This window comes from Mus musculus, chromosome X, assembly GCF_000001635.26.
Source record: "Mus musculus strain C57BL/6J chromosome X, GRCm38.p6 C57BL/6J".
Classification (NCBI taxonomy): domain Eukaryota; kingdom Metazoa; phylum Chordata; class Mammalia; order Rodentia; family Muridae; genus Mus; species Mus musculus.
This window is the reverse complement of record NC_000086.7, coordinates 164,081,571-164,096,499: the sequence shown is the minus strand read 5'-3', so window position 1 is coordinate 164,096,499 and position 14,929 is coordinate 164,081,571. Positions and strand designations below refer to the sequence as shown.

Below are 14,929 nucleotides of genomic sequence, written 5' to 3'. Positions count from 1 at the left end.
GATAAAAGGACTGGTTGGAGACTATTTAATCCCCAGGCAAATTTTTCCTCCCAATCATAAAAAAATCCCAAAATTAAACCAGAAGAGGGTGATACATGCCTGTCATTCCCAGTACTCAGGATGCTGAGACAGAAGGATCAGGATTTCAAGACCATCTTTAGCTACATAATGAATTGAAGGCCAGCTTGGACCACATGAGACTGTCTTACGCCACCACCACCACCAATCCTGAAATGAACTAAGTTCAACCGTAACTGTCTTTGGTAGAGCTGAATTGAGATAGGTATCCTGTGTTTGGGGAATACATAGCAGGCTGTACAATATGGAAACTTCCAATCTAAGTGCTCCTTAACTGTACAGAGCAAATACAGCCTGCTCGTACTTGGAAGTTCTACTAGGAAGCAGCACCAGGAGAGCCTGGTGGGAGCAGATAGGGCAAGCTTGCTTGAAGACGCTTTATCCAGCCCACCAGTCATTTCACCTCCTGCTGGAGGCACTGGAGAGGGAGTAGAGAGCCACCAGGAGTGGTAACATAATCACAAATAGAAAAGGACAGAATCTCTACAAATAGAGAAGATACATGCAGGAGAGTAGGGAACAAATATAAAACTGTTAAAAATGGCCCAGGCATGGTAGCAAGCACCTTTAACTGCAGAGAGACAGGGCAGGCAGATCTCTGTGAGTTCCACACCAGCCTGGTCTACATAGCTCCAGGACAGCCAAGGCTACATCATGAGACCCTGTCTCAACAAAAAAAAAAAAAAAAATTAAAACTTTGTACTAAGTGATTTTAAGAAAATTAACAAGATATATATCAATGTGGGGCCCATATTTTGGTTACTTTTTAGAGAATAGATTTCTTTGATATTACCTAGCTCTCTGCAAGAAAAATTACAATGGAAACATGGAAAGCTTAGGACATAAAAGATGTAAATATAATTTTGATCATGGCCATTGATAGTCATATTACCTAACCACTGAACAAAGGGAATATGATAGAAATTGTAAGCTGAGCTCTACTGTGAATGTTTAAGTGTTCCATAAATATGCAGGTTCCAGGCTGGTCATGGTATCTCATGCCTGCTACCCCAGCACTTGAATGGCTGAGGCAGAAGGATCATCACAAGTTCCAAACCAGCCTGGGTTACACAGCAAGTTCCAGGACAAGCAAGTTTACATAGAAAGTTACTAAGCAAAGCAAGGGCTGGAAAGATGGTTCAGTGGGTAGAGACAGTTGCTGCCAAACCCGAGGGCCTGAATTTCATCCCCTGAACCCACGTCACAGAAGGAAAGAATTAACCTCCCACAAGATGTCCTGACTTCCACTTGCATGTCATGATGTGTGTGTGTGTATGCACACATGTAGACATACACACACCTACACACACACAAAATAAGTAAATAAATAATAATAAAAATTAAAAAGAAAACTGCTGGTCCCTTAAATCAGGGGAGGGTACTAGATCATATTCAACATAGGAAATTGAAATAATGTATTATCTCAAACAGGCACTTGAGATTTCGTGCTGTCAGCTTACTCTGTTGCTTCTCTGTTGGGAACTTTTCTCATGGAGAATGCCACCATTGCTCTGAAGAGGTATTCTTGATCCGTGTCCCAGACATACTGAAAGAAAAGGGAAAGTCGGGATGAATGGGATAGGAAAGAGTCCATTTGATGGTATGTTCCATCACCCTCCTCCTCCTCCTCTTTCTCACCCACCTCCATATGTTTCTCACAAAGCAGGGATCATGACAACTCACACCTCATTCTAGCACCTCATGAGAGTATTGTTAAGAACCAGGCTCATACTGAGATAGAAACACATATTTTATCATAACTGTTCTTTCTTTCTTAGAGTGCTGAAAAATAAATGATCCTAAACAACAGCAGAAAATTTATCCCCTGGTTACCTTCTCTATACATGAAGGGTGTATATATATATAGATATAGATATAGATAGATAGATAGATAGATAGATAGATAGATAGATAGATAGATAGATATTCTTTCCTAAGTAGTTTCAGAGTCCAAGCTTACAATAAATAACCTTAACACCCAGGAGGGTGGGGTAAGAGAGTCGAGACAAGCTCAAGGCTGGACCAGCCTGGTATATATAAAGAGTTCCAGGCCAGCCAGAACTGCATATTGAGAGCTTGTCTAATAAAAAACTATACATATAGGACTAGGTAGATAGCTCAGCAGGTAAGAGCACATACTGTTATTACAGAGGACCTGAGTTCAGTTCCCAGCATCCATATCAGGTGGCTCATAATCACCTGTAACTCCAACACTAGAGTATCTGACACCCTCTTCTGATCTCTATGGACACACACAAAACTAAATATTAATTTTAAAAATAAGTATACATATGTATTACATGTATATGTAATTTTATATACAATATTACAAATGAGTATACACGTATACACATCCCTCTGTGTGTGTGTGTGTGCGCGCGCGCGCGCACAGGGAAGCCTTGTTGTGATGTGGAGACAGGGAAGGAGCCTGCTCAAATATAAATGAGAATGCCAGTGTAGCAAACAAAAATGACAATGTCAACCAGAACTTGCCAGAGCATGGCTTTAAGTTGCATTTGGGATCTTAGTAAGGATACCTTAGTTCCTTTTACAAGATGAGCAGAGCTCTCCCAGCAGGAGTGTGGCTTAGGCCACAGAATAAAGCTCCTGAGAGCTGGAAAACACTAACTAGTGCTGCTTTGTGTTGGGAATTGAGCAGAGAGAACTAACTTGAGTTGAAGGCAAGACTAAAAGTCGGTGTGTCTAGCAGTCACGTCACATTTCTACTATGGCTTTCAAAGTATTTCCGAGTAGTTTCTAGGAAAAAATGTATAGTAATAAAAAATGTACACAACTAAAGAATGATAAGGAACGTGTTGCTCAGAGATACAGTCCTGGCTTAATACCCACAGACCAAAATAGCACGGAAGAGACATAGACAAGAAGGCTCATAGTACTTTATGTACCTGTTGTCCAGGTATCTAACATACAGACAGTATAAGTATAGACAACTGAATGTATTGTTAGAGAACAGTTGTGGCTTCATGGACCACACAGTGCATATCAACTGCATGTATTTATCTGTCATCTCATATTCCTTGCTTCCTCATTTGAATAACACTTCTACCAAGTCCTCGAGTCTCCCAGGTCATTTTACTTTCTGCTTGCATCGAAGAACACTGAAACCTCACATTTTAGTTGAATAGTCAAAAGTAACAAGAGAGTCACAAAAATGGGACTTGTTTAATTTTAAATTCATGATGCCTGACCCTCAAATTCCCTGCTCGCCTCTTAGCATTCTCCATAAGTTCTTTGTCTCAAGACAATTGTCTGTCCCAAGATGGCTTCAAACTTCCGACAGTTCCCCACCTCATCATAATACTTTTTCTTCCACCTCAGCTCTCAGTGGATGCTTTTGGTTTTATACTCACTCCAACATCCAAAGCAGAAGTCTGAACCCAGGGACTTTCCCTTGCAAGCTCTCCACCAGTGAGCTTAATCCTTCACCCCTGAGTTTGTAATTTAGAGATAAAAGTCTCAAGTTAGCGATTTAACCTCCCTTGACCTCCCAAGGCAAAGAAACAAACCTTCCACCACTGTACTTCCTAAGCACTTCCTCTCCTCAAGTGCCAGACATTTGTCTCCTGATAAAGGCTAATCCCCACAAGTGTGCTGGGAATGCCTCTGCTCCTCCCTTCCCAGACTTGAAACCGCATCAGTTTCTTCTGAGTACTCAAGGCCAGTTGGAGTCTGTCCGCTGACTTTTACTCATGCTCAACTTGTTTCCACTAAACCAACAGTAAAAACCTGTGGTTTTGCTCCATCTTCCGACTGCTAGCTCTCTCCAACCTTTCAGAGCCAGACCTCCCTCTCCCTCCCCCTCTCGGGGTCTTATTATCACAGGCTAAGTGGGTAATGAAGAAGGACCGTGAACTTCTGATCCTTCTGCCTCCATCTCCTAACTGCTAGCAGGCCTGGCTTATGGGGTGTTAGAGATGGAACTCAGGGCCTCACACATGCTTGGCAAGTATTCTCCCAGCTGAAGTACAGCCCAAGTCTCCTGACTCAGCAGCCTCCAGACCAATCCAAAGGATTTATAGGAGTGACCTATACTTCTGCATGTTCACCCCCAACTTACCCTGCTTATTTTATCCCCCTCTCCAATATCTGACTTTTTCCTTCTCCATCTTTGCAAAAACAGCTCCTGCTAACCTCCTCAGCCTTCACAGAATGATCTTGGCCTCTCACCAGCATTTGATGGTTTAAACAGTTCCTTTGTCTTGAAACAACCTCCCTCCCACCCACTGCCCGCATGAAACACATTTCCCATGCAGTCCCCCTTTTTCAAGGTCCTCAATGTCGTGTTCTTCCTCACAGCTTCTGTTCCAGACATCCTGGTCTTCTTTCCATCCTTCAGGGTCACCGAGCTCCTGGAGATTCTTGTTATGCTCACATGTGACAGCCCTCTGCCATCCTTCCCTCCTTCTCTGTTCTGTGTCTCTTCATGGTTACATTAGACATTGCAGAAGTGCCTGGGACAGAGGCTCCTGCTGAGGCCAGAGACCAGTATACTTCTCCTTCCTGTAATGCTTCTTAAGACTGCACATCGTATTTGCTTTACTCACTATTTGACACACAGCTGACTCTCACTATTATAAGTTCCGCAGGGAACAGACAAGCCCAGTGTTAGCTGCCATCACATCCCTAACATGCAGGCAAATCTAAAGATCCTGTGATAAGAGATTTTATACCCTGGCTGGGAGCAGGGTCTCTGCAGTCAAACTCGCTGGGTCTGACTCTCCTGCCATTTACTGACTTGAGATCTTCAAAGAGTCGCGTATGTGTCTGGGCCTGTATGTTTTCACTCATCCAGTCAGAATGGATATACCTGTACTCAAAGGGGAAGGGCTCAGAAGCTGATAGGAGTTTAGTGTTTAGAAGAGCCTCCACAAAGAAGTAATAAATAAATAATGATTTGATAAAGGTTTATTTTATATGCTATAACAACTATTACTTATCAGACGAATAATGAAAACTCTGGCAGCTGATTAGTTAGCAAGTAGAATACTTTCAAATCCCTTTAGCAATCTGGGTTTTGTTTGTTTTTTTTGTGGTATGAGGCATTAATATCACCTACTGGTCTTTTTTTTTTAATGCAGAGCATACTAGGACACTGACACTAAAGTTAGACAATAGCATCTCCTTAATTCAGTGATCTTTCCTACTCTTCACCCCCTATAGACTCTGAGGATCTTAAACTTCTATTATTTCAAGCACAATCTCCGTACTGTCACCTTCATAGATGGGAAGAATTGAAGCTTCACATAGAACTGGATAATTTTGTACTATGAAATAAATTGGTAGCACCAGTCTTTCTTTCTGAGAACTAGAAAACAGACTGATAACATTTAGATGCCCATGATAGTGGAGGGCAGACTTTACCTAGACAAACACATCTACATCAGACCAGACAGCCCACTTTGCTCTATGTTGCTGGACTGAGTCTTTCAAGCTTTCAAAGCTGTTTTCCATAACACAATTTCCCCATGTATTTTCAATCACTCAGTACTGATTGTGTACTTTAAGAAAACTCATTCTATCAGTGACTCCCATGTTACTGTAATCTAGCTTTGGCAAAAGATCAGACTTGAAGACTCAGAAGCCATCTATTTGAGAAAAGCCCAGAGCTATTGGAAAACAAAACTTGAAATGAGCCAGCAGGTGTTCTACTTACTGCTTTATCTCCAAGAGCTGCTCTGATGCTAAGTCTTACTTTAAAGGCATTTTCTGCATCTGCCAGAGAGAGGGGGAAAAAGAAAAGGGAGGGGGGGGACAACAAAGAGCAGTAAATTAGGATAAACTGTGAGAAAACGGAGCCTGATAAACCCTAATGTTTAACACAGCCCAGATGAACATAACAAAGAACTACAATTGATCTGTACTAGTGCCCCTGCAACTTAAAAGAAAAAAAAAGCCTATGAAATCACCCCCATTTTCCCTTCCGATTGCTAAGAGTCACTGGTTCAACTTTCAAGCCACATGTCCAAAGACTTAGGAAAAAAAAATCATTCTTTTTTTTTTTCTCCACTCTATGACTTTTCAAGCATTCAGGAATCTGTTAATTTATTTTTTAAGCTTCAAGGCTACGTACCTGGATGGCAGAGTTCAGCGTGAATAGTAGTCACCAGGAAAAAGAGCGCCCACAACATTCTTTCAGAGCCGCAAACAGAAGACAAACTGAGGGGAAAATAATCCACTCTCTACTTAAAGCTGCTTTAACCATTCTGTGACCCGGATTAGGGTATCGGAGAAATCAGCGAGCCACCATCTAAAAGGTTTAATAATTAACGCCCATCAGTTGGGTTAATACGTCCATAGAAGCGAACCATCCCCTGTCAGTTATTTACGAAAATCTATTTGAGAAGCAGGTTAGTGGGTTCTTCCTCAAACTCTACCTCATAAGAATGTTTCCTGAGCTGACACAATCAGAAGCCTCCCACCTGCCTCCTGTAGTTGTTTGGTTAAGCTAAACGTGGAGAGCATGGAGTTTTCTTTGGCATAATCTTTGTGCCCTTTCAGGCTAACCAATCTGATTCAAAGACAGGCTACCATACTTAGGAAACAAATATAACTCCTTTTTCACCTCTGGAGAGTAAAGGGAACAAGACTTCCTAGACTGTTGGTTGGTTAACAATTCCCAACTAGAGGATGGCTAGGTTAAACTCTAAGATCTGGCTACTGTCTAAAACTCAACATTAATGATATAAAGCCTCACGCTGGAGATGATGATCATTGGGTGATGACGATGGTGATGGTGATGACGATGGTGATGGTGATGGTGATGGTGATACCTTCCCTGAACAGTGCTCTGTCCTGGTGCCACTAGGAAGAAATGAATGCTAACCCTTTAAAAGGGGCTAGAACTGCTAAGAACCTGTCATTTAGTTAAGTTGCTACACAGTGCTAGTGACAACATTGTTCAGCGCAACTATTTAACAATGACTAAGAACTACTTACTGTGAGCTAGGCTCCCTGATTATTTCTCAAATCCTTACAGTGGTTACAACCGTCTCACATGTGGGGTATCCAAGGACTGAGCGTTAAAGTCATTGGGTGCAATGACATGAGGAGAATGTCCCTTTCCCAGCTACCCTGACTTAGCTTCAAGCTTATCACCATTACACTGAGTCTCTGGTCCTAAGAGGTCAAAACTGAAATTAAAACCAACCCCTGAGATACTCTGAGGTCTAAGATAGTGGGATGAAGGCTCTCCCCCAGTGGGCATCCCACCAACCATGGCAATAGAAGTTCCTTGGGGCCTAGGCCTGGGCTTTCCTCTCCCTCGTGGCAGTTCCTTCCTGGAAAGTCCTGAGTGGGAAGATGAGCCTGGATGACTCTGATGTTCAGTAGGACATTTATTTGGGTTTTGAAGCAACAAGGAGGAAGCTATGAGCAGGGGCATGTCTGTTCCACTGAGAGACACGGTGGGGGCAGGGTATGTTGGAGATGGCTCTCTTCTGTCAGCTCGACCCACCCAAGGGAGGTCGAGCGATACCCACCATTTCTCCACCTTGGCACCAGGGATGTTGAGAGAAGAAAAGCTGTCCCAGAGGAAGAGGCAGCCAAGCCAGGCCAGCCACTCTAGCAATGTCACTGTTAAATGCAATGGAAATTTCCCAGAGGAAAGAGCTGACCTCATTTCAGGGGAGAAAAAAAAAAACTAGATGAGAAGAAAAAGACCGTAGGCACAGAGAGATAAGGAGTCAGTCAGGGTGCAGTGGTGTGTTGGAGACACAGACATCTAATTTAATTTGCTTGTAGGCTTTCACTTTATAAAAGTAATAAATTCCCATATGCTCTTATATGGCTGTGACTGGAATTGTAGGAAAAGCACACTAAAATACTGAGTCTTAGCCGGTGTACAACATTCATTTCCAAAGGGAAAAAGTCTCTGAACAGCTCTTGTTTCCCAGTGATTGATATCTCTCTCTGTATCTCTGTCTCTGTCTCTGTCTCTGTCTCTCTCTATCTCTCTCTCTTTCTCACACACACACACACCTGAAGGCACTGCATTGCACACATGTTGTGCACAGACATACATGAAGGCAAAACACTAATATACATAAAATAATAAAAGAAGAAAATATGGAGAAGTAAAAAGAAAGGTTTTAAATACACCTAACACCACCAGTATGAATGAATAATGTGGACATATTTTAAAAAATAACACACATTTTTCTTGGCTGTGAACTTTTTGTCTTCTTTCATTTTCGTTTTCTTTTCCTTCCTTCCCTCCTGCCTCCTTTCCTTTCCTTTCCTTTCTCTCTCTCTCTTTCTTTCTTTCTTTCTTTCTTTCTTTCTTTCTTTCTTTCTTTCTTTCTTTCTGACAGGTAGCCCAGGTTGCCCTCATACTCACTGAACAAACAAGTATGACCTGGATCTCTTGATTCTCTGCTTCCACCTCTCAAGTGCCACAATTATAGATGTACATCACCATACCTGACAGCTCTGGACCTTCTGGTCTGTTCCTATGAACTGTTGTTTTGGCTCATAAACTGGCACAATCAGCACAAGGTGGTATGATGCTGGAACTTGAAATGGCCTCTTGTCTTCTCTCCTTAAAGAAATGCTGCTATTCCGCAGAATCTAGTGAGTTAGTTTAAGAAATGATACCTATGGAATAAAGGTAACTTCTTACTTCTAAATGTGTTTTCTTATTTTCTGTATGCCTGTGGTGCATGTGGTTGTATGAGTGTGTTCACTTGTGTGAGTGGGTTCATGTGGGTGGCTTCATGAATGCCAGGAGAGAATGTCTTGCTCTGTCACTCTGTCTTACCACTTGAGACAGGGTCTTATTCTGGCCCAGGAAATAAGCTGAGTCATCAGGAAACCCCAATGATCCTCCTGTCTTTGCCCCACTACAGTTTTGGGGGTTCCAGGTTTGAGTCCACATAAGTCCTCATTCTCAGGCAGTATGTGCTCTAACCCACCAAGTCTCATCTCCTCAGGTGTGTGTGTGAGAGTGTGTGTGTGGGGGGGTGTATACACCATATTGTGGAAGCACATGTGTGCAGTGCTGTTTCCCATCTGAAGGTCAGATATTAACTTTGTACATTCACACCTCTCCTTCGACCCTTGAATGGGTTCTAAATATCAAAGTTGTGTCTACAGGCTTGCTTAGCAAGCCCCTTCACCTGCTGAGAGCCCTCTCCCTGGCTCCCAAGGGGCTTTGTTTATATGTTTATTTTTTACTTCTTATTCATTAAATGTGTGTGGTGGTAGTGTTTTGTGCACATGTGTGCCTGTGCAAGAGAGAGGCACAGAGAGGTGGGGATAAGGGGAGGGGGAGGGGGAGAGCACATGAAAGCACATAGGCTTTGGCTCTTGTGTGGAGATCAGAGAAAAGCGTTTCGTGTTTGGTTTTCTCTTGTTTTTGTTTTGATTGTTTATTTGTTTTTCCAATCTAGGACCTAATTCAGGTCTTCGGCCTCCTCACACAGCCTTTATCTGCTGAGCCATCATGGGAGCCTATCAGTAATTGACAGGTACACTTTAACCAGTTGCCTTTTCATTATCTATAAGCGCATTATGATCTTGGGGGTTGAACCACCTGCTGCATTCAAAAAATTCTTGCAATGTTTAAACTTTTTTTCTATGTTTGTTTAAGTTGTGGTGGTGGTGGGTGGTTGTTTGTTTTTTGTTTTTGCTTTTGTTTGTTTTTGAGAAAGGGTCTCACTATGTAGCGCTGGCTGTCCCTGAGTAGCACAGGATGGTCTCAAACTCACAAAGTGAGTCCCTCCCAAATGCTGGTATTAAAGGCATAAAGGTGTGAGTCATCACATCCAAGTAAGCGAATCTTTTTTTTTAGAATTATTTTTTATTAGGTATTTTCCTCATTTACATTTCCAATGCTATCCCAAAAGTCCCCAATACACTCCCCCCCCCCACTTCCCTACCCACCCACTCCCCCTTTTTGGCCCTGGCGTTCCCCTGTACTGGGGCATATAAAGTTTGCAAGTCCAATGGGCCTCTCTTTCCAGTGATGGCCGACTAGGCCATCTTTTGATACATATGCAGCTAGAGTCAAGAGCTCCGGGGTACTGGTTAGTTCATAATGTTGTATTTTTAATAGTATGGTCTCTCTACATACCACTTTCTGGCACGAAACTCACGATGCAGACCAAGCTGGCCTTGACCTCACAGAGATCCACCTGCCTCTGCCTTGTGAATGCTGGGCTTAAAGGCTTGAGCCCCCACACCTGGCACATTATTTAAACCCTTAAACAAACTTTGCTTCCAACTTTAACTTTAGCATTAATAGTTTGTCCTGTAATCCTTTGAAAAGAGATTTATTTGCAACTGTGTTGGTGCATGTGTTTGCGTGTTGGTATATGAAAGCAGGTACGCAAGGAGAACAAGTTATGGCATTAGACCTCCCTTGGAATGGAGTTACAGGACTAGTTTTAAGTATCTGGTCCCAGGTGCTAGAACCAAACTCTGATCCTCTGTAAGAACAACAAGCACTCTTAACTGCTAAGCTACCTCTTCATCTGCCTACCTGGTCAGAGTTGGTTTCAGCTTATTTTATTTGTATAGTATCATGTTCTAAACCAATGCTTAAAATTCCCCCCCCCCTTGCCCTTACAGCATCATTTTGAAAATGATATGAAAGACTTCTAGCCCTTTCTATGTTTATGCCACTGGACTCTATTCCATCACCTCTTTTCTTTCATATTTTATTATTTATTTATTTGTTTGTTTGTTTATTTATTTATTTATTTATTTATTCATTTAACAGGTTCTCACTATGTAGCTCTGGCTGGCCTGGAACTCACTCTGCAGTCGAACTCACAGAAATCCACCTGCCTCTGCCTCTGCCTCCTGAGTGCTGGGATTGAAAGTGTGTAGCCTCTCTTCTGTTTCTTTTTTTATTTCTAATTTGAGACAGGGTCTCGCTTGTCCAGGTCGGCCTTGAATTCATTCTGTAACCCATTCAGTCCTTGAACTTTCATTCCTCCTGCCTCAGCTCCAGGGTAGCTGAAATTACAGACCAGCACCAGCAGGCCCAGCTACTAGATTCTGTTTATGCTTTTTAGTATGTGTATTCGTTTCTCTCATTTTCCATTGAAATTGCCAGAGATTTACCTATTCATGTAATTGGAGAAAGAACAAGATCCTGGGTCTAGTTTTTGATTCTGTTCTGATTCCTGACTTATTAGCAGTTTATAATTTGTTAAGCCCTTATTTCTATGACCAGTATATGTTTCTTGTCTCCTTTTTCTAATTCTTGAAATGGTTAATGGGTTAATTGTGATACTATACAAATAAAATGAGCTAAAAATGGGGAGACAGGTAAAGAGGTAGTTTAGCAGTTAAGAGTGATATATATATATTTCATTTTTCTCTGTATAGCCCTGATGTCCTGGAACTCACTTTGTAGACCAGGCTGGCCTCAAACTCAGAAATCCCCCTGCCTCTGCCTCCCGAGTGCTTGGATTAAAGGTGTGCACCATCACGCCCGGCTAACAGTGCTATATTTTTAATCTTTTTCAGTTCATAATGATTTCGAACATCTAAGATTAGCAATATACTTGGAGTATTGTTCTAGCTATATGACCTAAGACAAAATTACACTCTTTTTAATTTAGTTTTATTTTATAAGATTATTTTATGTGTACGGGTATTTTCCCTGAATGTACGTTTGTGTGCCATTTGTCTGTCGATGCCAAAAGCAGGTGACAGCTCTCCTAGAACTGGAGTTACAGAGAGTTGCGAGATATGATGGGTCTTCTGAAAAAGAAGCTTATGTTCTTAACTGATGAGCCATCTCTCCAGTCCTTACTGATCTGATTTTTATTTTTTAAAACATTAAAGTTGGGGCTGGAGAGATGGCTCATCAACTAAGAACACTGGCTGCAGCTAATGGTGGCGAACACCTTTAATCCCAGCGCTGGAAGGCAGAGGGGGCCAGATCTCTACAGCACCCAAGTTCAGTTCCCAACATCCCCATGGCAGATCTCACCATGTCCCCTCTTTGCCTCCTCAGAGACTGCATGTACATGGTACACTTACTCATACACATAAAAACGCGTTCTCCACCGAAAATCAGAAACAGCAATGGAAAATGGGAGTGTGTGTAATATAGTTGTGTTTAGATCCTTTCACACAAATAGAGACACAAGCACAAGTGTCAATCAGGAGACTCTGCCAATAATGTGAGTTGACATGTGAAGGTACCACAAGTGACTTGTCCCAGTGAAAGTACTGAAAACAACGTCGTTGCTAAGTAGCTTGATAAAGATCTCAATAAAATATACAGAAAGCTGAGTTGTATACTGGGGTTTTTGTTTCTCAATGTACCTCCTGCAGGTTTCCAAACTTTGCATAGATTTGGTGTTCATTTCAATTACAAGTATTCTATTTGTTATATTTATTTACTTGATTTGTGCATATGCATAGACAAGTGTATGTGCCATGAGGTGCATATGGAGCTCAGAGAACAACTTTCAGGAGTGCTTGTCTTCCTCTATTATGTATAGGTTCTGGGGATCAAACTCAGGTTGTCAGACTTGCCAGCAGTTACCTTTACCTACCTGCCATCTCACTTCCTCTTCATAATCTATGTCTGCCTGTCTGTCTATCTGCCTCTGTGTGTGTGTCTGTCTGTCTGTCTGTATCAATTTTGCCATGCTAGGGATCAAACCCAGGAACATGCTAGGCAAATACTCTGAGATATATATATATATATATATATATATATATATATATATATATTTCTCATTTTATTTTGTATTTTGAAACAGGGCTCATTAAGTTGACCAGGCTGAATTTAAACTTGCGCTGTGGCCAGGCAGTCCTTAAACTTTGATCTTCCTGCCTTAGCCTCCCACATAGCTAAGATTCCAGGCCTGTACCACCTGATTCTGTTTCATGTACAAATTTTAAGTAGCAAATTTCCAGAAGATTCTTATCTGTTTAACTTGCTTCACAAACTGCTCATTTTGGCAGTTTTAGTAACTTCTTAGTCACTGTGGTAATGATGACAAAGAAAAGAATTTCAATTGTAGAATATCACAATTTATGTCCAAATGTTCAGAGTATAGAAAGCATCAAAAATATGTTTAGATTATTGTTGCCATAAGCGCTCACAGGGGTAGCCAATATCCTGAGGCAGGAAACAGACATTGATCTCTGCATGTTTTTAATATCCTAGCTGTTTCTGGGTACATAACTATTGATCTACTCAGACAGAAGTCAGTAAAATATGAGATGACGCAAAATGGAAATGTCTCTCATGTTCTACTGACTCATGTAGGATGCTATTTTCGTTTAGTTGGTTTATCTTTTTGTTGTTTTCTTGTTTGTTTGTTTGTTTGTTTGTTTGTTTTGAGACAGGGTCTCTGTACTGAGCCCTGGCTGTCCTCAAACTTGTGATGCAGACCAGGCTGGCCTCTGCCTCCTGAATGATGGTGTTAAAGGTTTATACCATCATGCCCAGCATAAGATGCTTTTAAAGATCACTAAAACTGTAGAAGTGCATTTACCAATAATAAAGCAAGAAGTAGGAAGGACTAATGTCCCTTTAAAATTTTAACCTATTCTGTTTGATTGTCACAACTAGAATGATTTTATTCTCTTTACATTAAAACACATGGGAAACCAAGATATTTCTGTCCATTCTGCAAAATATTATATTTTCACTTAAATATTTTTTTCTTTCTTTTCTTTTTGAGACAGGGCCTCACTATGTAGCCCTGGCTGGCCTGGAACTTACTATGTAGACCAAGTAGATCTCAAACTCACAGAGATCTGCCTGCCTCTGTCTCCAGAGTACTGGGAATAAACGTGGGTGTCACATGGCAAGTCAGTTGTTTTCAGTCAGAGCGATTTTGTCCTCTGTAGCATATTGCCAGTGCATGAAGACATTTTTGATTATCATAAATGGGAGAAAAGAAACACACTACTGATAGCAAATGAAGAGGCCACTGATGATGCTAAGTCTTTTAGAAATTTTAGGAACATAATTTGGGTCACTATCTAGTAAATTGTCCTTCTTATCTGTAGTGAAATTAAAAGAAATAGTCCATGCAAGAATAACAGGAGTTAATAGGGAACCAAATTTGTATGCCAGGGGTGGCTATGTAAAATTACTCACATTGTAAAGATGGTATAGTATATGCTAGACAGATGGGTCAGTGGATAAGAGCCCTTGCTGCTCTTGCAAAGGACCTGGGTTCAGTTCCCAGAACCCACATGGCCATGGTACCCCACAACTGTAGATAACTACAGTTCCAAGGGACCGAACTTCCTCTTCTTATCTCCTTGGGCACTGCCCAAACATGATTCACGGACAGACATGGACGCCGAACACACACAAAAATAAATAATGCGAGCCGGGCGTGGTGGAGCACGCCTTTAATCCCAGCACTCGGGAGGCAGAGGCAGGGGGATTTCTGAGTTCGAGGCCAGCCTGGTCTACAAAGTGAGTTCCAGGACAGCCAGGGCTATACAGAGAAACCCTGTCTCAAAAATAAATAAATAAATAAATAAATAAATAAATAAATAACACTTAAAAGAAAATATAGTAGGGCTGGAGAGATGGCTCAGCAGTTAAGAGCACTGACAGCTCTTCCAGAGGTCCTGAGTTCAAATCCCAGCAACCAAATGGTGGCTCTCAGCCATCTGTAATGGGGATCCAATGCCCTCTTCTGGAGTGTCTGAAGATAGCCAAAGTGTACTCACATACATGAAATAAATTAATCAATTTTTTAAAAAAAGATTGTAGAAAATCATATATGGGGTTTTGTTTTTGAAAATAGTTTTTTACACAATATATTTTAAACATTTTAAATAATGTATTTATTTTTATTTTATGTACAGTGGCGTTCTGTCTGCTTGTATGTGTGTTTGA

General features: G+C 41.4%; 1 protein-coding gene across 2 annotated transcripts in view; it reads right to left on the bottom strand.

Moving 5' to 3' along the window:
• The window catches only part of Cltrn (collectrin, amino acid transport regulator), a 28,673-nt gene extending 22,360 nt beyond the window's left edge, over nucleotides 1-6,313 (bottom strand). The window contains exons 1-3 of one of the 2 annotated variants that reach the window (NM_020626.2): nucleotides 6,170-6,313; nucleotides 5,753-5,811; nucleotides 1,539-1,624 (exon numbers count right to left, since the gene is read on the bottom strand). In NM_020626.2, coding sequence (NP_065651.1) covers nucleotides 1,539-1,624; nucleotides 5,753-5,811; nucleotides 6,170-6,227 — 203 coding nt within the window. In that variant the 5' untranslated portion in view covers nucleotides 6,228-6,313. Of the gene's footprint in view, nucleotides 1-1,538; nucleotides 1,625-4,156; nucleotides 4,312-5,752; nucleotides 5,812-6,169 lie in introns of those variants that run through there. The other variant, NM_001313719.1, reaches the window with a different exon arrangement.
• Between the last annotated feature and the right edge of the window lie 8,616 nt (nucleotides 6,314-14,929).